Here is a 22,185-nt window from a genome sequence, read left to right as displayed (position 1 = left end):
TTTGCCACAATTGAGGATGGCTCATGGCTTATGTATGCAATCCTTTGGCTGTGATCTGTACTTTTTATTCATGTGGATCTAATAAAGCTTTAATTACAAAAAAAAAAAAAATGTCAGTACTTCTGTCAACGTCTTTTCATCTAGTGGTGGGCTTTCCATCCTTTTCAGTGACACTGGGCTTCACCTGCCACAGCAGTTACCTGCAGAAGAGCAGAAAAAGAGAGGCACCAGCCAAACACCCAGCAGCAGTCTCAATCTAAGCCTGGGACCAGTTTGATGCTCTTGAGGCTTTCTGCCTTTGATGGGAGAAAGGGTTCACTCGGCGGACAACCCCGGATGTGGAGAGTTACCTGGAGGCCCAGCGTCGCCATCCCTCCGCCCCGATCCTGACGTCACCTTGAGGAGCCTCAGCGCCTACAAATTCGGCGCTAGAGCGGCGGGTAAGCTGCGGACAACGCCGGATGTGGAGAGTTACCTGGAGGCCCAGCGTCGCCATCCCTCCGCCCCGATCCTGACGTCACCTTGAGGAGCCTCAGCGCCTACAAATTCGGCGCTAGAGCGGCGGGTAAGCTGCGGACAACCCCGGATGTGGAGAGTTACCTGGAGGCCCAGCGTCGCCTTCCCTCCGCCCCGATCCTGATGTCACCTTGAGGAGCCTCAGCGCCTACAAATTCGGCGCTAGAGCGGCGCGCCGCCAAAGCCGCGCGCGCCTAAGGGGCACGCACGGCTTTGTTCGGCTTCGTTCGGAGCAGTGAGGAAGTGGGACACTCCTTGCCAGATTTTTGTCTGCCCCAGGGATAATAAATATAATCACAGTCTATCGGACATACCTAAGTTCTTGTTTTGGAAGAATTTAAAAACTGACTTAATTATGCCCCCAAAACGGAAGGGAAAGGTAAGGGTTTTTTCCCGCTGCGCCTCTCCCTTCACCGATCCAGCAGGAAATTGACTACTCTGCAGAGTCCAGCAACCAATGATACTGCGAGCCCAGACCCTTTGGGAGGAGGGTCAGGACTATTAGAGGAGGCATCGCTGAGCCCAAATCAAGGATTACCACCTTTGCAGAGGGCTGGAGAGGCCCCACCAGGAAACATCACGGGACAGTTAAGTATGCCAGAACCCAAGTTTATCTTGGTTAATTCTGATGAAAATACCCCAGAAACAGATAGAATTGGGGAGGACCTGATAGGAGTGGTGGAGGAGCAGACCCCTCAAACTACTGCAACTGGAGGAATAGAGCAGACTGTTGGAAGTGAGGCCGTGGGAATATTGACTCGCCCTACAGTGGTAACACTGGAGCTGTTGTGGGATTTGATGGCTACTATGGCTACAAACATGAAGGGATTAGAAAAGATAGACACTATTGCGGGGAAAAATTTACAAGATATAGCAGTAGTGTATCGACTGTACAAAGTTCCCCCCCCCCCCCCCATTTCTCTGCCTTTTTCCCTCTAGCCCTTCAAATATCTGTTGCATAATGCCCTTTTGTATTTATTTCCCTTTTTGAATTAATTCTTCGTTTGTTATCTACGATTTGGTTTTGTTCTCTGCATTTATTTCCCATTTGAATTACTTCTTTGTTTTTATCTACGATTTGGTTTTTTGTTCTCTGTATTTCCTCTTATCAGTTCATTGTAAGCCAGCATGATGTGCCTTACGAATGTCGGCATAGAAAAGCCTTTAAATAAATAAATAAATAAATAGTGCATAATGAGGTTATTAAAGTGGAGGAGAAAGTAAAAAGTTTAGAAGAAATGGGTAAAAAGAACCTAGAATTCCAAGCTGCTGTAGCAATAGATAGAGATGCATTGTCTAAAAGATTAGAATCAATTGAAAACAACTCTAGGCGTCTAAATTTAAGGCTGCTCAACTTTCCTAGAGTGGTGGGTCAGACTCCAATTGAGACGCTTAAAAAATTTCTTAAGGAAGTATTGTTGTTTCCTGAAGAAGAGTTGCCTGTGATAAGTTTCTGTTATTTCTTCCTAAGAAAAATTCTAACTTAGAGACATTAGAAATGCCCTTTTCAGGGAAATCTTTCTAATTTTCTTGAAAACTCTAATCAAATTATAGACAGGGGAGTCTTATTAGTATCCTTTGTTCATTTGTCTCACCTGAATAAGGTGATGAAAAAATATTTTGCTAAGTATCCTGTTATGTATTATGATAATGCTGTAAAGATTTTCCCAGATTTTCTTATACTACACAACTTAGAAGAAAGGGGTTTTTACTTTTTCGTCAGGAAGTGATAAATATGGGGTACTCCTTCACTTTGAGATTCCCTTGTAAATGTTAAAGAAAGAGCAAGATATATTTGTTTTTTTCTTACCCGAGCATTTAAAAAATTTTATAGAGCAGAGAAAATTAGTCACCTCTTCCCCATTGCCCAGTGAGTAAAGAGTTAAATATCAGAGTAGAACTGTGAGTGATTGAGAGAAATATTTTGATTTTCCTTTTTGATCTCCCTTATGTTAAAATATCCCTGGTATTATCTTATTGTCTAATAAATGATTGCCAGTTGATTTGTCATAAAATAAATAAGTATGTTGCTAATGAATAGTTTAGGTACTAAGTTTGAAGTGTAACAAACGGTACCTTCTTCATGCTTGCTATGTTTAATTTCTGTATTTACGAAAGAAAATTTAATAAAGTATAAATTAAAAAAAAAAGAAAGGGTTCACTCCTTCTGAAGTGGATCAGCAATACCAAGGACAAGTAGGTTCTGAGAATTGTGGAGTATGGCTACTGCTTGTGCTTTGTTGCCAGGGAATGGGTTAGTGTAGCTGTGCTTAAAAAAGGATTGGATAAGTTCTTGGAGAAGAAGTCCATTACCTGCTATTAATTAAGTTGACTTAGAAAATAGCCACTGCTATTACTAGCAACAGTAACATGGAATAGACTTAGTTTTTGGGTACTTGCCAGGTTCTTATGGCCTGGATTGGCCACTGTTGGAAACAGGATGTTGGACTTGATGGACCCTTGGTCTGACCAGTATGGCATGTTCTTATGTTCTCTCACTCTCCTGTGACCCAGTGGAGTTAGTCTTCAATTCTGACCCCTCATAGTCTACTTAGCTGCTGCTGGAAATAACCTTCAGCAGGTGGCCATTGAACTTGTCCCACCTTGGGAATTGTTTAGCCCGACTGAACTTTGTCCCACATTTACAGATAGCTGAACTTTATCTTACATATGCTAATTTTACTAATTATAAATCTGAAAAATAGACTTGTTTCAGTTCTCCCTTTTTAGAAGGGGATTTGGGTCAGGCTAAACCTTCCTTTCCCTCCCCAGAGGCTCCTTTCCTCTCTTACCATATATAATTTAGGAAGAGAAAAACTTGTATTCAGAATTATTATTTTTTTTTAGTAGTAAATAATATGAAAAATATTACAAGTTAGTTATAATTATTTCTTTCATAAGTATAATTTGTATAATAATAAGTATAATTGAAAAAGCAGAAAAGCAATATTCCAAAATTAGCTATCTTATTTGTTTAGCCCGGAGAGAAGATTAAGGAGTGCCATGTTTAATGTAGTCACATGCCTCAGCAAATATGCTAGCCTTTGTCAAAATTCTCAGGCTTTTACACCTTCTTATATACCTGATTTTTTTACAATATCATTGTGAGTTATAAATTATTGCTTCATGACACCAGGCCACATATTGAACTTTGTCTCTCACATGACCCTTTGCATCCCTCTTGGTCATCTTATCCATTGCATGCACAATTTCCCTGTTCCGTTATGTAATGATACAAAAGTTCACAGTGAACTATAGATCCCGTTACATTTTTGTGTGCAATAATTTTACTACCCCATTCTCTTGTATCAAACACCCCAGCATCTGCTTCCCCTTACAGAATTCTCACTTCTGTTCTGTCAAAAATAAATCATCCGTCTAGATCTGCACCGGTCCTCTACGTTGGCTTAAAGTTCCTGTTTTTGCAATGCCTCTTGTGGGGAACAATAAGTATACATTATCATTTCTGCTTTCCTTTTGCAATCCCTGTCTCAAATACTGTCTGCAGAGGCAGGCAAGTACGGTGAGATAGGAGCAAGGTTTAAAAGTTAACTCTGTCCAAGCTCTCAAGATATGCTTGGAATATTCCATTAGATATACAGAATGTGGCCAGGGCTACTTTTTTAATCCCCAAGAATTTGAGGGGACCTCTGTCTATCTTGGATTTACCAAACCTGAACTGATTGATCTGAAAGAGGTTTAAGATGAATTCCCTCCAGACAATTCTTACTTTCATTTGGATGAGGGATTGATTGGATGTGGGCTCTGGATCTAAAGACACCTGGGTGCATGTTCTCATTCATACTGTTCCTCAGATGTTCCTCAAGTTCATGATGGAGGGTGTGTACTACCAGTACAAATCGCTCTCATTCGGCCTGTTGGGGCTCTGAGAGCATTTACAAAGTATCTTACAGATGTGGCTGAACAGCTCTTCTGGCAAAGAATCACCGTGTTCCCATACCTGGATGATTGGATGGAGTTGGGCCTGTCTCTGAGTGCTCTGCACAACCATCCATCTTCTCCAGTCCCTGGGATTCCTGGTCAGTTTCTTTAAGTCCACCTCATTCCCATCTCAGAAAATGCAGTTCATGGGGTATGGATAAACATGCTTCAAGAGAAGCATTTCTACCTGTGGAAAGAGCCAGAGTTGTTTTTTTTAATTTATATTTTAAGCGTATGAATACAAACAGCGTATACATTGCACAGCTTACAAATGAAATAAACATTGCAAACGTGTCAACCAAATAAACATGCAAATATACAAGAAAATGTGTGTGTGATTTTTCCATTATTCCCCCCCTCTTCCCCCTCCCACCCTGAGGACCTTGCCCATTATTTGCAGGTTACATGTTCCTAAAATGCTACTGAGACATATTAGGCGACCAGCCATTTAGCCAGTAGAACTGAGAGAGGCTACAGCATGTCTACCAGGGAATACTACTCCTAGGTCCAGTGTAAACATAAGTATCAGTACGCCATTTATATGAATTGTACATTACTCCTTCTCCGAGACTTTCTATAGTCATTGCTTGTACATCATGGGTCCAGAGTAGGCGGCAAAATAGTCGCCTGCAGCTTCCTCCATCACTCAAAACTAGACCATTGGAGCTGATGTTTTTTCAGGCATTTCCGTTTAGTGGCAGTCGATTGAGATACTAAACTTTAGTTAAACGTTGAAGCACCCTAGCTCGTGACGGTAACTCCTTCTGCTGCCAAAAGGCTGCAATTTCAGCCCTGCCTGCTTGAATAATCTGTTTACGTGGGTATTCCGTTCAGCGAGCTCAGGAGGATAAATGTTCAAAAGAAATATTTTTGGCTGTAGAGGCACCTTACTTGATATCATAAATAAGATTGTTAATCTGCGACCAGAATCCCTGAATAGGCAACAGTCCCACCATATATGTATAAAGGTACCCTTATCTCCACATCCCCTCCAACACTTATCAGTGACCCTTGGGTAAAATTTATGCAATTTAGCTGGAGTTAAATACCATCTATACAACATTTATAATTTTGTTCTAATTGTGGCAGAGACCAACCCTTTCCTGGCAGCATTGTAACAGTCTGCCCACTCCTGAGGGGTCAGCTTATTACCCAAATCTTTTTCCCACTGTACAATATGGGAGGGTGGTGTTTCCAATCCTTATTGAGTAGAGTGTAAATCTTGGAAAGAGACTTCTTGAGGTGATCAGCATGATCACAAAAACCTTCAAACAGTGATTTGCCTCGTAGGAGGTCGTTGATTGTTTTCTGAGTAAATAATGTTTGAGTTGAATGTAAAATACTGTCCGACTGTGGGATATGAACTCCTCTACACTCTGTGAATTCTTTAATGTTCCCCCGGGTCCACACATGTTCGATAGTCGTACAGCCAAGGACTCCCACCTCTTGGCTAATCTTCTAGAGGTGCCTGGAGGAAATGCCTTATTGTGAAAATAGAGGATTTATGATATATGGCCCTACTCCCACGATGCTGCCCTTCCAGTTATCCCAGGTAGAAAGAGTGTGAGCAATGGGAGGAGCAATACGTGACGGCAACACTCTGCTTGGGGAGGTAACCAGGTTAATATTTTTGGATGAATACCCTCCAAACTGTCCTTCTCAAGTTGCCACGTTTATGGGTCCCCCCCCCCCCCCCCCGTGCCAGTCAATAATGGAGCGTAATTGACGGCTATATAGTAATATTGTAAGGAAGGGACTCCTAAGCCACCTCTATCCCTGTGCAGCTGCAAGACCCGACCATTAACCCGGGGAGGCCTTCTCTTCCACAGGAAACGATACAGATGTTTCTGCCATAATCGAAGATCCCCCTGCGGAATCGTTATCGGGAGGGTTTGAAAAGGTAACAGAGCCTGGGGAGAACATTCATTTTAAGGGTAGATATCCTGCCTAGCCATGAGAGTTCTATTCGGTCCCATTTCTGTAATCATCCTTAATGTTATTCCATATGGAGGCATAATTTAAGCATATAGTTCACCGGATCAGCGTCAATGCGCACCCCCAAATATTTGAGGGAACGCTTAACCAATTTAAAGGGAAAGTTTGTTGTATTTTTTGCATCTCGGTAGGACTCAAGGAAATATTAAGTTTTCTGATTTGTCCATATTAGTTTATAACCGAGACCCCACTAAACTGATTCAGAACCCCCACGAGATGCGGCAACGAATCTAAGGGTTTGGCTACCGTAAAGAGCACATCATCTGCAAATAGAGTTTATACTCTTGGTCTCCCACTTGGACTCCCTGTATCTCCCCTTATTTCGAATGATCTCAGCTAAAGGCTCTAAAGAGCGAATAGAAGTGGGGAGAGGGCATCCTTGCCGGGTTCCTCTTTCAATCGGGAATGCTTTCGAATAGCCCCCGTTTACTTTGATGCAGGCATTAGGGTTGGCATATAGTTTCCGGATCCAAGTTAAAAAGTTACCTCCCAAGCCCATTTGTGTGGTACTGAAAATAAAAACTCCCAGTGCACTAAGTCAAACGCTTTTTCAGCGTCTACGGTAAACAAAATTAGGGGTTGTAAATTAGAGCGTGCATGCCATATCAAATCGATGACCCTCCTAACATTATCCCAGCCAACCTGCCCGGTACAAATCCCGTTTGGTCTGGTGTATTATAGATGGTGCTATATGCCCTAATCGTGTGGCCAAAATCTTGGCTAATAGCTTTAGGTCTAGATTATTAAAGATATGGGTCTGTAAGATCCACACAAAGTGGTATCCCGACCCGGTTTGGCTAATATGCTAATCCCCGCTCTATTAGCATCTTTATCTATTTCCCCTCCCAGCAGGAGATTGTTAAAGGCCACAGCCAAGAGAGGGCGACCGTAGAGGCCAGAGATTTATAGAAGCTGGCTGTGAAGCCATCGGTTCCCGGTGTCTTCCCCACCTTTAGACCGGCAATCACCTTCATAACTTCCTCATCGGAGATAGGTTTATTGATAAAATTTTGCTGTTTGTGTTCTGCCCTGCGGCAGAGAAATGCCCTCAGGCAGGTAAAATCAATATCTGCCTGTGTAATCTCCTTCTGACGGGCGTAAAGTTTTTGGTAAAACTGTATAAATCTCTGGCGGATTTTATCCGGATCAGAAAGCATCTCTCCGGTTTTCGGATTTGATTTTTAAGATTTGATTCTGGGTAGCTCGAACCTTCAGCCTACGAGCCAGAAGCCTCCCAGCTTGTTGCCCCCCTCAAAGAATTCTTGCTTGGCTGCTGTCCATCTGAAAGGCAATCTCGTCATGGAAAGAGTTTGCAACTCTTCCCTTAACCCCCTCAGCCTATCCATGAGGCCTTGATCCCCCGACCTCTTGTGCCTAATTTCTAATTTGCCTAATTGCTCCATGATCTCCGTGCGTCTACTATTTCGCAGTTTCTGCACATAGGAGGCTCGCGCAATTAATTTGCCCCTGGCTACCACCTTGAAACAGTCCCATAGTGTATTCGCTGAGACCTCACTGGTGTCATTTTCCCTAACATAGGTTTCCATTTCCTTCTGCAATTGTGCACTGAATTCAGTGTCTGAGAGTAGACTATCATTGAGACGCCAGAATCTGTCTCCTGATGGGATACCTATTTTATGGAGTGTAATAGAGATAGCCGCGTGGTCTGACCACGTGATTGGGTATATCTCTGAGCTTCTAGTTTTATTAGTGAGGTCTCTACTAAAAAATAATCGATACGTGAGTATGATTTATGTGGCTTTGAATAAAAGGTATAATTGCGTTCTGTGGGGTGTGAAGTCACCATACATCAATCAATTCCACTCTCTAATAGGATTCTCAGCCCCTTCCTATGTCTACGTGAGTGGCTCCCACCTCTCCAGTGGAGTCAAGAAAGGGATATCTAGTTAAGTTGAAATCTCCTCCTATCAAAAGTGAGCCTTCAACCCATTGCTGTAAAGTGTGAGAGAGCCTTTCAAAGAAAGGTCCCTGGCCTGTATTAGGCGGTAAACATTTATAAGCGAAAAAAGTGTGATGTCCTAGTTTAAATTTGACCATTATATATCGACCCTCAGTGTCTCGTATCACAGAGATAATATCTACCGCTAAATCTTTAGAGAATAATATCCCCACACCCCCATATTTATGCCCCACGGTCGCTGCAGCATAAAATTGGGATGGGAACTGCTGAGAGACCATCAGTTTTTCATATTTCTTACGAAGATGAGTCTCCTGACATAATATTTGTACCTTCTCTCTTACTGCTTCTTGCAGTAATTGCTTCCTTTTGTGAAAGGAATTCAGCCCCTTAACATTCCAAGACAATATCCGTATGTCCCCCATCATGTTGTTAGATTCCCCTCTCCTACAGCTCGCGCCAGCAACCTCATTACAGATAACTGTATCTCCTCTGTCTCCAGTATGAAGCTAAATAATATAGCATAACCTGTCTCACATCCGTTCTTCCATCGTATGTCCCGCCCTCCCCCTCCCTCGCCCCCCCCCCCCCCCCCCCCCCCCCCCCCCCCCACCCTTCCCTCCTCCTCCAAAAAGGACTCTTCCTCATTGGAAGGACTAACGCCAGTAGTGACCGGTCCGGCTCCCCCAAGCATCTCCCCCCCCCCTCTCATAAGACAAACTGTCTATAACATGTTAACATTTACAAATACTGAACTATAACAAACTCCCCTCCTCCAGCACCTCGAAGGTACCCATATATAAAGCAAATGGTGAAACCCAGCATATAATATCACTGTTCCATAAGAGAAACTGCAAAACTCTAATAATCCTATTCAATCAGGATATTGTGAAAGACTAACCAAAAGTCTACAAAGTTCTCACGACACAGTGTCTTTGAAGGCTCCCTGTTCTTCTGATTGTCTGCGGAGTCGCTTGCCCCATGTGGAACTCTCTGCCACTTCTGTGATGTTCCCTGTGCGTGGCCTCCATCACGAGGATGATCTGCGCCAGGTTGTGTTTTCATAAGGCCAGCAGCTTGTAATAATTTGGCTGCCTCATCCACTGTTTTCACTCTAGAGGAGACACCTTGAACTGTAAATTGAAGTCCAAATGGGAATAGCCACTTATATCTGTAGTTTCCTTCTCGTAGAATCTGTAACACTTCACGAAACTCCCGCCGTTTCTTAATCGTAATGGGAGAAAGATCTTGAAAAATCTCCACATTGGCTCCATGCCACTGAAATCCTTGTTTGCCTTGCTTGTTGCATGATCCTTTCTATTTATTTATTTATTTATTTATTTTAGGTTTTTTATACCGATTTTCCTGCATAAAATGCATATCAAACCGGTTTACACTGAAACAGAATAAGCAGGAAGTAAAATTCCTTAGTCTAATACATTTAAACGTCAATAATGAAATAATTTTAAATAAAGCAAAAAGCTAAATAACATTAATAAAAGTTAAATTATTAACATAAACATAAATATAATTATATTAGAAGGAGCACAAAGGTTAGCACAAGGGGGAAAAATGCCTGGTGGAATCGCGCCGTTAATCGGGTCGCCGCTGGCTGGTCGTCATGACGTCGGGGGGGGGGGGGGGGGGCGGGTCTTCACATCGCTGATTTTCTCTTTTAACATCTCAGTTCATTTTTACTATTTTTTTTTGCCTTTTTCTCACAAGATGTAATTTTCTTTAAGTGCCTGATGGTAGTGGGCTGCCCCTCTGTAACAGCGCCTGGTGGAATCGCACCGTTAATCGGGTCACCGCTGGCTGGTCGTCATGACGTCGGGGGGGGGGGGCGGGTCTTCACATCACTGATTTTCTCTTTTTTGTGTATAATTGTGGAAGCACACCACTATATCTCTAGGTAGATTGCCTCTGGGTTTAGAAGGGCTCTGTGTGCTCTGTCCAATTTGATCTCTGGAACTGGACCCTCTGTACACAGAGGTTGCAGCAACTGTTCACATATGTCTTTGATAACTCTGTCACAGTCCTGGAATCCTTCTCCTTCAGGAATTCCCCTAAATCTGAGATTACCCCTTCTGGAACGGTTTTCCAGATCTTCCAGCCAACAAGATTGATCATTCAGGCCTTTAGCTAGTTTTACTTCTTTTTGAGTATCTGAAAGTGCTGAGCCCTGCTCCTCCGCCTGGGTTTCCAGGGAGTCTACCCTTTCACCCAGGCCAGCAAAGTCACGCCGGAGCTCAGCAGCTATGTGCTGTATTTCACTTTTCAGACTTCCCATCCCCTCTTTTAGCTCACCGAACCACTTCTGGAAGTCAGCGCGGGTTATTCCTGGCTCCCCATCTGACCGGAGTATGTCCCCGCTCTCAGCGGTGAGAGGAGAGTCCGCAGCGTCTTCGGAGTCCACGTGGTTGGCCATGTTGGTTTTTAGAAGCTCCGCCGCGGCTGTAAAGGAAAATTGTTTTAGGTTGACTGTTTTCCTCTTCGTGGCCATCGGGGTGCTTTCTCGACAATTAGAGCAGTTTTCGCTGGGTTTCAAGCCAGTTAGGAGGTGGATGGTTGCCGATATTGCATCTGGGGGGTACGGAGCTCAGGCTTCAGGCAGCCATCGCGGCGGGTGACGTCACTTCCTTCCCAAAAGAGGCTATTTTAGCCAAAAAAACCATCCTTCAAAAATTGGAAGAAGGCTTCATGCGGCCAAATTGTGCGTACACAGCGGGTTAGAAACTGGGTAACTGCGGCCGCACTTTACTGTATCGGCCTGAATGTTTTTACAGCTTTTTCCTTTGCTGCACAGTCCCTCCAGCAGTCGCAAATTGATGACTCTTGGCAGCAGCAGCTCCACCAGCAGTCGCAGAATGATGATTCTTAAGTAACTGCAGTAACGCTCAGCCCCGGAGAAGGGTTGCCAACCTCACTTATTTCCCGCGTCAAGAGCCAGAGTTTTGAGGGCCTCATAAGGTCCTTTCTTCAACAGGATCAGATGTCAGCAAGAGATTTTATTTTGATTTGATTGATCACAATTCCATATTCATAAATCAAAGCAGTTTGCTAGTTGAAAACATAATTCACACAGTATAAAATCATCAGATATAATACAATAAATAAAACATATTAACATTTGTAGCTATAGTTCTCCATTGACAAGCAAGGCTAAATTCGCCATGACACATGAGTGACATCTAACGGCTTAGCTGATAGAACTTTTTTTTTGTGTGTGCCTTGTGACCCACTTAGTCTTTTTTTCTCAGAGTTCCTGCACGGATATGTGTCTTCTCTCTTTCTCTACAAAGTTTTTGTTACCTCTAGATTTTGATCTTGACTCGCTTTGAGTTGCCTCACTGCTTCAGCAGCATCCTGCTACCAAAATAGTTATTTATTTATCACATCTGGCTCTAAGAAGGCTATACTTAGTGGATTCAAAGACTGCACGTTTGGCTGTAAGATTTATTTATTTATTTGCGGGAATTTATATACCATTTTCCAGGAAAGATCAGGGTGGTTTACATAATAAAAACATATATAGTATATAAGATAAACATTACAGCATTCAATCATTACAAAAATAGCCTTCTCTGTCATTTTGGTTGTTTTATTTTGGATCCTTGTCTTTCTACTCCTTCTCTTTATCTTTTGGCAGTCTTTGGGCTTCTGACCCTCCGACACAGCCCAAGTGGCGAAACACGGTCCGTGTTGGAGGATCGAAATCTACTGCACTTCTGAATAAAAGTGGGAAATGCTTGGCAACATCGTCATTGTTTGAGGCTTTGTTCATGATCATGTTTCTACATCTGACATTTGGGATAGCCTAGCAGAGTGCATGGGCCAATGGATCTTTTTCTGGTATCACTTACTATGTTACTATGGATGCTGTGTATTTTGGATGCAATGAAGTTAGTCTGGGTGTGGAAGAAAGAAGAATGGGAGAAGTCGAGAAGTGATTGAAGGAAAAGCTAAAACACCTCACATCTAAAGTTTAAAAAATAATTATAGGACATTTTATAGATGAGCTGGTTCCTTATTTGTATAATTATTAAGGGCCCCTGTGGCCAGGAAGGTTACTCTTACAGAAGCTTTAATAGTTCTGATTTACAAGGCATCTGGAGACCTGCTGGAGTGTGCAATTACTTAAAATATTATATGTAGCGTTTCGGAAGGGAGTGGGGGGAGCTGTGATCTCCATGGACAAGGCTTTTGATAGTGTATCCTGGTCATATTTGTTGCTGTGGTCTTTTGGAGGTGTTTTATCTCCTGGATCCATGCATTATATGTGGCTCTACTGAGAAGGTATTGGCAAATGATATTGTATCTGCCCCTTTTAAAATTGGCAGGAGAATGAGGCAGGGATGCCCATTGTCCCAATTATTTGACCTTAGCCTAAGCCAGTGGCTTTATTGTATCAGGAACTTGAGAAGTATAGTGGATTTAAATCCAACAGCATAAGCCATAAAATCTCCTTACATGCGGACGATGCTTTATTATATCTGACCGACCTGTCAGGATCATTACCGGCATTAATGGAACTTATAGATAGGTTTGAGGAAATCTCTGGATATGTTATAAATTTATTCTAAATCTGCACTGATGTTCATGGGACCCATCCAGCATGTATCCTTGAGAGGAAGATAACTTAAAAAAATTCCTTGAGGGGTTTAAATACAGTATCTGGGCATTTGAATATCCAAGGGAGGAGGAATAGCATAGTGGTTAGAGCAGTGGACTATGAACCAGGAGACCAGGGTTCAAGTCCTGCTATCACTCCTTGTGACCTTGGGCAAGTCATTTTACCCTCCCATTGCCTCCGGTACAAAAAAACCGATGTGTGATATCTCAAGTGAGATCGAATGTTGGTATATAAAAATAATATAAATAAATATTTAACACTGACTTGACTATAATTCTTTGCCTATAATCACTGTTGGGTCAAGTAAATCTGATAAAGATGGCCATATTGACAAGGATGGCCATATTGACAAGGTTAATCTACCCTTTAATGCATCTTTCGTGTGATGTCCCAATCATGGCATTAAGGCTTTAAAAGGGGATATATCCCTAAGTATGATATGGTGAAACCTAGGGAGGTGCATGGACTGGGATTACCAAACTTTCAATGATATTGGGATGTGTAGACTTGCATGTTGGAGAGTGGATTGGTACTGACCCCCCAAAATCATGGCTCTCGCTGGAAGAGGAAGGAGGAAGAAGATGCAGTTTGGCTTCTTTGCCTGCATATGCCTGGTACATCTAACACTTTCAGGTGCCTAACATGAGGGCATCTGGTCATAGCATATACCCTTAGAGCTTGGAGATTGGTAAGCATAGCATCCAGTCTTTGGATGTTTCTTGGTCTTGTATGACATCTCTAGTGTGGCATACCAGTCTCACTCAGTACACCTTCTCTCCAGATATTGAGCTATGGGAGGTGGGAGGATTAAGGTTCTTAGGGCAAATGTTAGGAAGATGGAAGTGTTAAACCTTCAGAGTTATTGGGTGAATTTCAGATCCTACTACACGAAGGTTATTTGTATTTACAGTTCATAACAATATCACAAATCTTATTGTTGACAATCTAGATATAGAAGAATGTGCAGGGTGGAGGAGATGCTGTGTTGCAAAGCTTGAGTGAGACATCTTATATCTGTATTGCACTAACAACATTCCGGTCTACACTGTGTGAGAGCAGAACATCGCCTAAGCTTATTTGTCGGAACATAGATTTAAACAGTGATTTTTGAATTTAAAAAAAAAGCCTGGAGATCCATATGGAAAACAAGGTGTATCACAGTCTGTAGTAAGGGACAAAAATTATTGTATAAATTATTGAACAGAATGTACCACATACCTGTTTTCTTTGCTCAGTTTAGCAATGCAAGTCAATATTGCTGGAGAGGGTGTGGGCAGATAGGAACATATTGCATATGTTTATGCAATATGTTTAGGCCAAGTTATATGTTATATGTTATATGTTTATAAGTGTTAAGTTATATGTTAGGCCAAGTCCTAAACAACTCAAGTTAGCGCTTCTCAAACCTCTACTCAAAAAACCCAACCTTCCCACTACAGATCTGGCTAACTACAGACCTATAGCGAAACCTCCCTATGCTAGCTAAAATTATGGAGAAATCGTCAACAGACAACTTCTGAATTCCTTGAAGACAACAATATCCTCACTAACAACCAATATGGCTTCCGAAAGAAAAAGAGCACCGAATCCGTATTAGCCACACTAACAGACAACCTTATCTTCAATCTCGAAAAAGGCCAACCTTGTCTTCTCGTGCTTCTGGATCTTTCCTCAGCTTTCGACACCGTGAAACCACCCTAGCCTACTACAACAACGATCAGTCATCGGCATCACTGGAACAGCTCTCAACTGGTTTAAGGTCCTTTCCTAGAGAACAGAACATACAAAGTGAAGATAAACAACAAGGAATCTCACCCCATCCAAGTCAAGAGGGGGTACCACAAGGATCATCACTCTCACCCACCCTTTTCAACATTTACCTGCCTCCCTCTCTGTCATCTACTTACTAACCTCAAGCTCACCCATTTCTTATACGCAGATGACATTCAAATTCTCATCCCTATCACGGAGACCATACACAAAACCATATCCTATTGGAAAAAATGCCTCTCATCCATCAACGATCTACTAACCAGCCTCAACCTGGTGCTAAACACCAAAAAAACGGAAATTCTCATCATAGCACCAGATCAATCTACCCCGCCAACATCCATCAACTCTCCAGACACCTCAGGATATTCCACCGCACCTCAAGTCAGAGATCTGGGTGTACTACTTGACGACAAACTCAGCCTCAATAAATTCATAAATACTACTTGACGACAAACTCAGCCTCAATAAATTCATAAATAACACCACAAAAGAATGCTTCTTTAAACTACAAGTGCTAAAGAAACTAAAGCCCCTTCTACTCTATAGGGATTCCGCACAGTACTCCAAGCCATCATTCTAACTAAATTAGACTACTGTAATTCACTCCTGCAGGGCCTTCCAGCATACCTACCAAGCCACTCCAGATGGTTCTGAATGCCACTGCAAGGATCCTTACCAATGCCAAAAAAAGGGACCATATCACCCCAATCCTACAGCACCTCCACTGGCTCCCCATCAAATATAGGATCCAGTCAAGACCTGCATGATGGTTCACAAGGCACTACATAACATCTCCCCCCTCAACCTAACTTTCCAGCTTCAACTACACTCTTCTAACAAACCAACCAGAAGGGCATACCAGAACAGAATGATCACACCAACCTGCAAAATCTACCCTGAGGAAACGCGCTCTATCCACAGCGGGCCCTTCACTCTGGAACTCACTACCCACCGGAACCTCCGCCTAGAACCGTGCCATACAACGTTCAAGGTGAAACTCAAGACTTGGCTCTTCCTTCAAGCTTTCCCAGAGAGCTAAAGCAGGAAGAACAAACATCCAGCCTTGTCTTACCACAATAATGTAATGCTCACATTGAGTCAGTTTTTTGTTCCAAGTTGTTACCTAAGTTGATCTTAGTTGTTTCTTAATATAATATATTATACTGTATTATAGTTCTTCTGTTCATTATATTATATTTGATATGTTCCATGTAAAACAGCCTACCCGGCGATAGCTATATCTGTTAAATGTGAACCGGAGTGATATGTATTGTATACAGGAACTTCCGGTATATAAAAACAAATAAATAAATAAATAAATAAATAAATAAGGGGTTGAAATGTACAGAAATTGACGTACTGGAAGGATGTGACTGACTGTATGTCAAATATATGTGGCAAACTGCTTACAGCAGATGTGACTCTTTTCTTACGGGAGGGTATGGACTAACAGGTGGTACATCAGAGATAATAGAATATTGTTAGGGTATCTGTTACCTGCTGCCATGATTGCTCACCAGTGGAAATACTCCCCCACTATACACTGTTGGGAAAACAAAATAGTAGATATAGCTACAATGGAGAAACTGACATATATGCCTTATAACCAGACAGGTATTTATAACAAAGGGTGGGATCCTTATTGGGCATGGCGAGAAGAAGATATCATTCATGGACAGATGCAGCCACAAGGGCAGTACAATGTGACAGTAGTGAACGTCACTCAGGTTTAATGTTGGTTGTACTTACTGAGCCTTTAGTATTGGAATTGAACTACTTGTAGAAGACTGGATATTTCTTTGTTTTGGTGCCTGTAAAAACAAAATGTATCAAAAATAAAAAGTTTAAAAATAAACCAATAAGTCCCTCAATGAACAGGAAGAAGCTTACAGTTTCACAGATTCTGCTGTTATAATCCCTTTCTCCTGCCAGAAGTTTTTATAAACTGCTTAGGTTTTTAGATTGCGATTCATATTCATTCAGCTAACTCCATAATTGCTAGAAAGGGAAGCTAAAATATTTGTCGATAGTGCCCATATTAAGAAGGTGTGGCCATGCTTTCTGTCCTTAGTAGCACTAATACAAATGCTTTTGTGTGTATTAAAAGGTGATTATAAAGCAAGAGCCAGTGGACCCACCGCAGCAGCAGGTGCCCATCCCTGTAAGTGCCTCCCAACCAACGCTTCAACAATATGTGACTGTAAAAGGGGGACATGTGATAGCTGTGTCACCGCAGAAACAGATTGCTGGCACAGAGGGACCTGCTCAGACTAAGGTACCTTCACTGAAGTACTGGACCCAATGCATGGAGAGATTAGCAGCAAAATTAGGCCTAGCTAATTTAAGAAAAATATGTATTATTACTTACACTGCTTGAGTCTATTACTATTTTTTTATAATGTAAAGTGTTTCAGGAATACAAGGCATTGTGATGTTAAATGGCTCCAGGTCAGCGTGTGCCAAAATCCTTTCATGTGCTGTGAACAAATCATTAGTGCTAGATGACATACAGTAAGTGTTGTGTAACTTCGATCAGGTTTCAACTGAGTATTTTGAATTGATAGGTTAAAAGATTACCTTTCTTTCTTTGTTTTCTTTCTTTTTTCTTCACTGGTCTCTGCCATTCCCCCTCCTTAGACAGTACACCCATTGGCTGGAGGGACACTTCTAAGGAGCACATTTGGCACTATTTGTAGGCAGGTTGAGGCTATTATAGGGTAGAAGAAGGTGCCTTTCCTCTTTTCCTTGGTTTGAGCACACTTCTTCTTTGATGCATTCAGGTTCAATCAACTCCAATGTACAGATCATCTGAAATCTGATCATTTGTGCTGCAGCACACAGCATTAGTATGATCCATGAGACAAGCCATAAGTTTACCTTTACTTTTTCAGCAAAGGTGCTTGCTTCTTTTAAGATAGTTATCCTGAATATTTATGAATAAGGTATATGAATGCAGCATGTTCTATGAAAGGAGCACTTTTCAAGCTATAGAATGGTTTTGCTATATCCTTTGATATAAAAGAGCATTACCTTAGTTGCTTTACTGCCACTGTAAAAGAAGGATCATTCAAAAGACATCTTTTCTTCATAGTTGCTGCAGTCATCTTCATAATTTTCTTCTTTCTTTTGTCCCCCCTCTAGCAGATAGAGACAGGGATGTTTTTTAATACAAAACACCGCCTTATATAGGAGAGTGCCACCTACAGTCCGGCAGTATTTTTCTGTCTCTAGCAGATGGTGGAGGTGCAAAACCTACAGTCTGGTCAGAGTTGTAATTTTGGAGAGATTTAGTCAGATTAGTTGATAGTTTTTTGTTTTTTTTTTTGTCTGGTTGAATTTAGGAGTTTGGTTCTTTAAAAAAAAAAAAAAAAGTGTTTCCTGTGTTCAGCCTCCCAGAGGGTAGGCAGACTCTGAGAGGGCCATCCCCTGCTGGTTTGAGGCAGCTGCCAACGAGGGTTGAGGACCCTATCTCTAACTTAGGGCAGCGTGGGCGGGATACCGGGGAGCTTGGCTCACTCCACCCAGAAAGATCAGCACCCTGGACCACTTCAGGCAAGTCTCGATTTAAAAAAAAAAAAAAAAGTTTGAATTTTTGCTTTGTTTTGTCGGGCCGTCTCTTCCTCTCTCTCTCTCTCTCATCAAAGGGGGATTTTTTGCCACGTTTTCAGGTCTTGGAGGGGCTTAAATTTGAATTTTTCGGTGAATTTTATTTCTGACTGGCTCCTCCGATGCCTCGGTCGACCGTGTGTCGCGCATGCAGCTCGGCCCGCGCGCAGCTCTCCCGAGAGGGATTGTGCTCAGCATGTTTACCAGGGGAGAGGGATACTCTGGGGCAGAGAAGGTAAAAAAAAAGTGCAGAAAAATAGATTGCCGCGAGTTTCCTCGATGTCAGCAGGGGCTGCTCAGCCTGCACAAGATCTTTTTCAGTTAAGTGCGGGAACAGAGTTCATTTTACAGTCGTTCCGCTCTGCTACTCAGGCAGCCATGGGGAAGGGGTGTTTTCCTCCTCAACTTTCTCCTCAGCCGAGGCTCCCTGAGGACAGGGGGAATCACTGCAGCCTGCTTCTCCTGGCCCGGAGGTCAGTCCTGAGGGACTTCTGATACCTCCTGAGTCCTCCTTCAATATTTTTTTGCATAAAGCATTTAAAGCAAAGAAAGCAGGGAAAGCTGCATGAAGGGGAGAAGAGAAAGCCTGATTCCCTAGAGAATAAGTCCCGGGCGTCCAAGCGTGCACAGTCTCATAAGGGTGCGGGGCCTGTCAAGCCTAAGCGTTCCCTCCGCACTAGGGGTCCGCAGGGGGATACGGATTCTTCCGGGCTGGACTCAGATCTCTGAGATCCGGATTTCCCAACCCCAGATCCCGCATGGAGCGGATGAGCCGGATCCGCAACAGGCGGAGAGGGGCTCCCAGGCAGCGGAGGGTGATGACCCTAAGGTGTGGTATGCCTTTTTCGTAAGGAGGAATTGGCACCACTTATTCCAGCTATCTTAACTGAGCTGGATATCGACAGCCTTCCTGAGGAATCCAAGCTCGGTAAGATGGATCCTGTGTTGTTGGGCCTGAGAGGTCCTGCTACATCTTTTCCTTTTCATTTCTCGGCTACAGATTTGTTGTTTCGGGAATGGGATACATTTCAGATTGAAAGTCAGTAAGGCCATGGATAAGCTGTATCCTTTGCCAGAGGAGGCCTTAGAGATGCTGCGGGTCCCTAAGGTAGACGCAGCGGTGTCTGCTGTCACCAAGAAAACCACGATTCCCGTCACAGGAGCGACTGCGCTCAAAGACCTACAGGACAGAAAGTTGGAGGTACGGCTCAAAAGGATTTTTGAGGTCTTCGCCATGGGAGTTCGGGTGGCTATTTGCAGTAATTTTGCTATGAGAGCAGGGCTCCGCTGGGTACAGCAATTGCAAGCCAATGCGGGCTTCTTGGAGGAGGAAGCTGCCCAGGCAAACCGTTTGGAATCCTCGGTGGCTTACTGTGCTGATGCTTTCTACGACCTCTTACGCACATTAACCAAGTCCATGGTGTCGGCGGTCTCTGCCCGGAGACTCTTGTGGTTAAACTGGTCGGCGGATGTGTCGTCTAAAGCTCAACTGGGATCTTTGCCTTTTAAGGGTAAGCTGCTCTTTGGAAAGGTCTTGGAAGATATGATTCAGTCCCTGGGAGATAAGATGCATTGTTTACTGGAGGACAGGCCTAGCTCGTGAGGTTCCTTTTCTTCCCGCGCCAGATTCAGAGGGAATCAGTGGTACAGGCCAACAAAGGCACCCACCTCTTCCTTTCATTCGGTCCCTGCGAAGCAGCAGTCATGGTCCCAGCCGTTTCGGGGCCGAAGATTCAGCAAGCCCCCTACTCCTCGGTGCCGGAAGTAGGGGGCAGACTGTCCCTGTTTTTCGAGGAGTGGACTAAGGTGACTACAGATCAGTGGGTGCTGTCTGTGATAAAACAAGGCTATGCTTTAGATTTTGCATGGAGGCCCCGAGATAGGTTTTTCGTCTCCCCCTGCGGGTATGCCGCAAAGAGAACAGCGGTGCGGGCGACGTTGCAGCAGCTTCTGCAGTTGCGAACCAAAGAAAGGGTTGCTACTCCATTTACTTCGTGGTACCAAAGAAAGAAGGTTCCTTTCATCCCATTCTAGACCTCAAGAACGTGAACAAATGTCTAAAGGTTCCTCATTTTCGCATGGAGACTCTACGGTCGGTCATTGCTTCGGTAAGAAAGGGAGAATTTCTAGCGTCTCTGGATCTTACAGAAGCTTACCTGCACATAGGCATCCATCCGGACCACCAAAGATTTCTTTGGTTCTGCGTCCTGGGCCAGCATTTTCAGTTTTGGCCTCTACCCTTCGGTCTGGCAACCGTGCCCAGGACATTCACCAAGGTATTGGTGGTGGTGGCGGCCCATCTCCGGAGAGAAGGTCTCCTGGTCCACCCCTACTTGGACGACTGGCTAATTCAAGCGAAATCGGAAACGCTGGCCAGGGACGCGATTCAGAGTACTTCAGCTTCTTCAGTTGCTGGGCTGGGTAGTCAACCTCTCAAAGAGCAGGCTCGTACCCTCTCAGTCCTTGGAATATTTGGGAGTGCTGTTCGACATTCAGAAGGGACGAGTTTTTCTTACCATGGAGCGCATCTCCAAGTTGCAAGACCAAGTGAAAGGCTTGTTACTCAAGAGTACTCCCAGGGTCCGAGATTATCTACAGGTTCTCTGATCCATGACTTCAAAATTGGAGCTGGTGCCCTGGGCGTTTGCTCAAATGCAGCCTTTGCAGTATGCATTACTGTCCCATTGGAACCCAGTGTCTGAACTGTTCCTTCTACCTTTGCCACTTACAGAAGCGGCGCGGGACAGTTTAGCGTGATGGCTTGTGACAGACAATCTATCCCGGGGGGTTCCTCTGGAGGTGCCCGAATGGACAGTGGTCACCATGGATGCGCGGTGTGCCAGAGGAAATCAGAACAGGGCCTATGGTCTCCCGAGGAATCTCTGTGGTCGATCAATCGGTTGGAGACTCGGGCAGTACGGTTAGCATTACAAGCTTTCTGTCCGCTTCTGCAAGGGAGAGCAGTCCAGGTGTTGTTGGACAATGCGACACAGTGGCATATATCAACCACCAAGGAGGAACCAGGAGCCACCTGGTGGCTGTGGAAACGAGTCAGTTGATCAGCTGGGCGGAACAACACTTAGCATCATGGCGTCTCACATTCTAGGCGTGGACAACATGCAAGCGGATTTCCTCAGCCGGCATCATCTCAAATCCCGGGGAATAGGAGTTGGCAGACGATGCTTTTCAGAGCATATGCATAGCGTGGGGCAGACCCCGCATGGATCTCATGGCAACTTTTAGGAACACCAAGGCTCCGAGGTTCTACTCTCGTCGAAGAGAGACAGGAGCAGAAGGGGTAGATGCTCTGGTTCTACCCTGGCCCGTCGACGTTCTTCTGTACATATTCCCGCCTTGGCCGTTGATCGGCAGAGTACTCCGGATAGAGCGTCATCCGGTGCGAGTAATCTTAGTAGCGCCGGAGTGGCCGAGACGCCCTTGGTTTGTGGATCTTCTCAATCTAGCAGAGGCAGGTCTGCTACGGTTTCCAGATGTTCCAGATCTACTTCACCAAGGACTCGTCTGTTTGGAAGAAGTCTATCGTTTCTGTCTAGCGCAGAGCTTTCCAAACTTTTCATGTTGGTGACACACTTTTTAGACAAACATAATTTCGTGACACAGTAATTCAGTCTACTAGCAAACCAGAGGTTAAAGGTTAAACGAACAAAATGTATTTTGACAATTTATGTATGTTTCCTTAAATATATACATAATAAAATGTTTCACGACACAACCTATCTTGTGAAAACCTCTCATTTATATTAAAAATATATAATATTCCAAGATTAATGTTACTGTTATA

General features: G+C 43.6%; 1 protein-coding gene across 12 annotated transcripts in view; it reads left to right on the top strand.

Moving 5' to 3' along the window:
- Positions 1-22,185, top strand: part of YEATS2 (YEATS domain containing 2) — a 799,337-nt gene that overhangs the window by 340,587 nt on the left and 436,565 nt on the right. For 11 of the 12 annotated variants that reach the window (XR_003858765.1, XM_029617009.1, XM_029617017.1 and 8 more), the window contains one exon: positions 16,885-17,052. Coding sequence is in view for 11 of the 12 variants with exons in the window: in XM_029617009.1 (XP_029472869.1) it covers positions 16,885-17,052 (168 nt within the window). In the remaining variant the exon portion in view is untranslated. The remainder of the gene's footprint in view (positions 1-16,884; positions 17,053-22,185) is intronic. The other variant, XM_029617015.1, reaches the window with a different exon arrangement.

This window comes from Rhinatrema bivittatum, chromosome 9, assembly GCF_901001135.1.
Source record: "Rhinatrema bivittatum chromosome 9, aRhiBiv1.1, whole genome shotgun sequence".
Taxonomy (NCBI): Eukaryota; Metazoa; Chordata; class Amphibia; order Gymnophiona; family Rhinatrematidae; genus Rhinatrema; species Rhinatrema bivittatum.
Note: the sequence above shows the minus strand (reverse complement) of the source record. Positions and strands in the feature narration are given on the sequence as shown.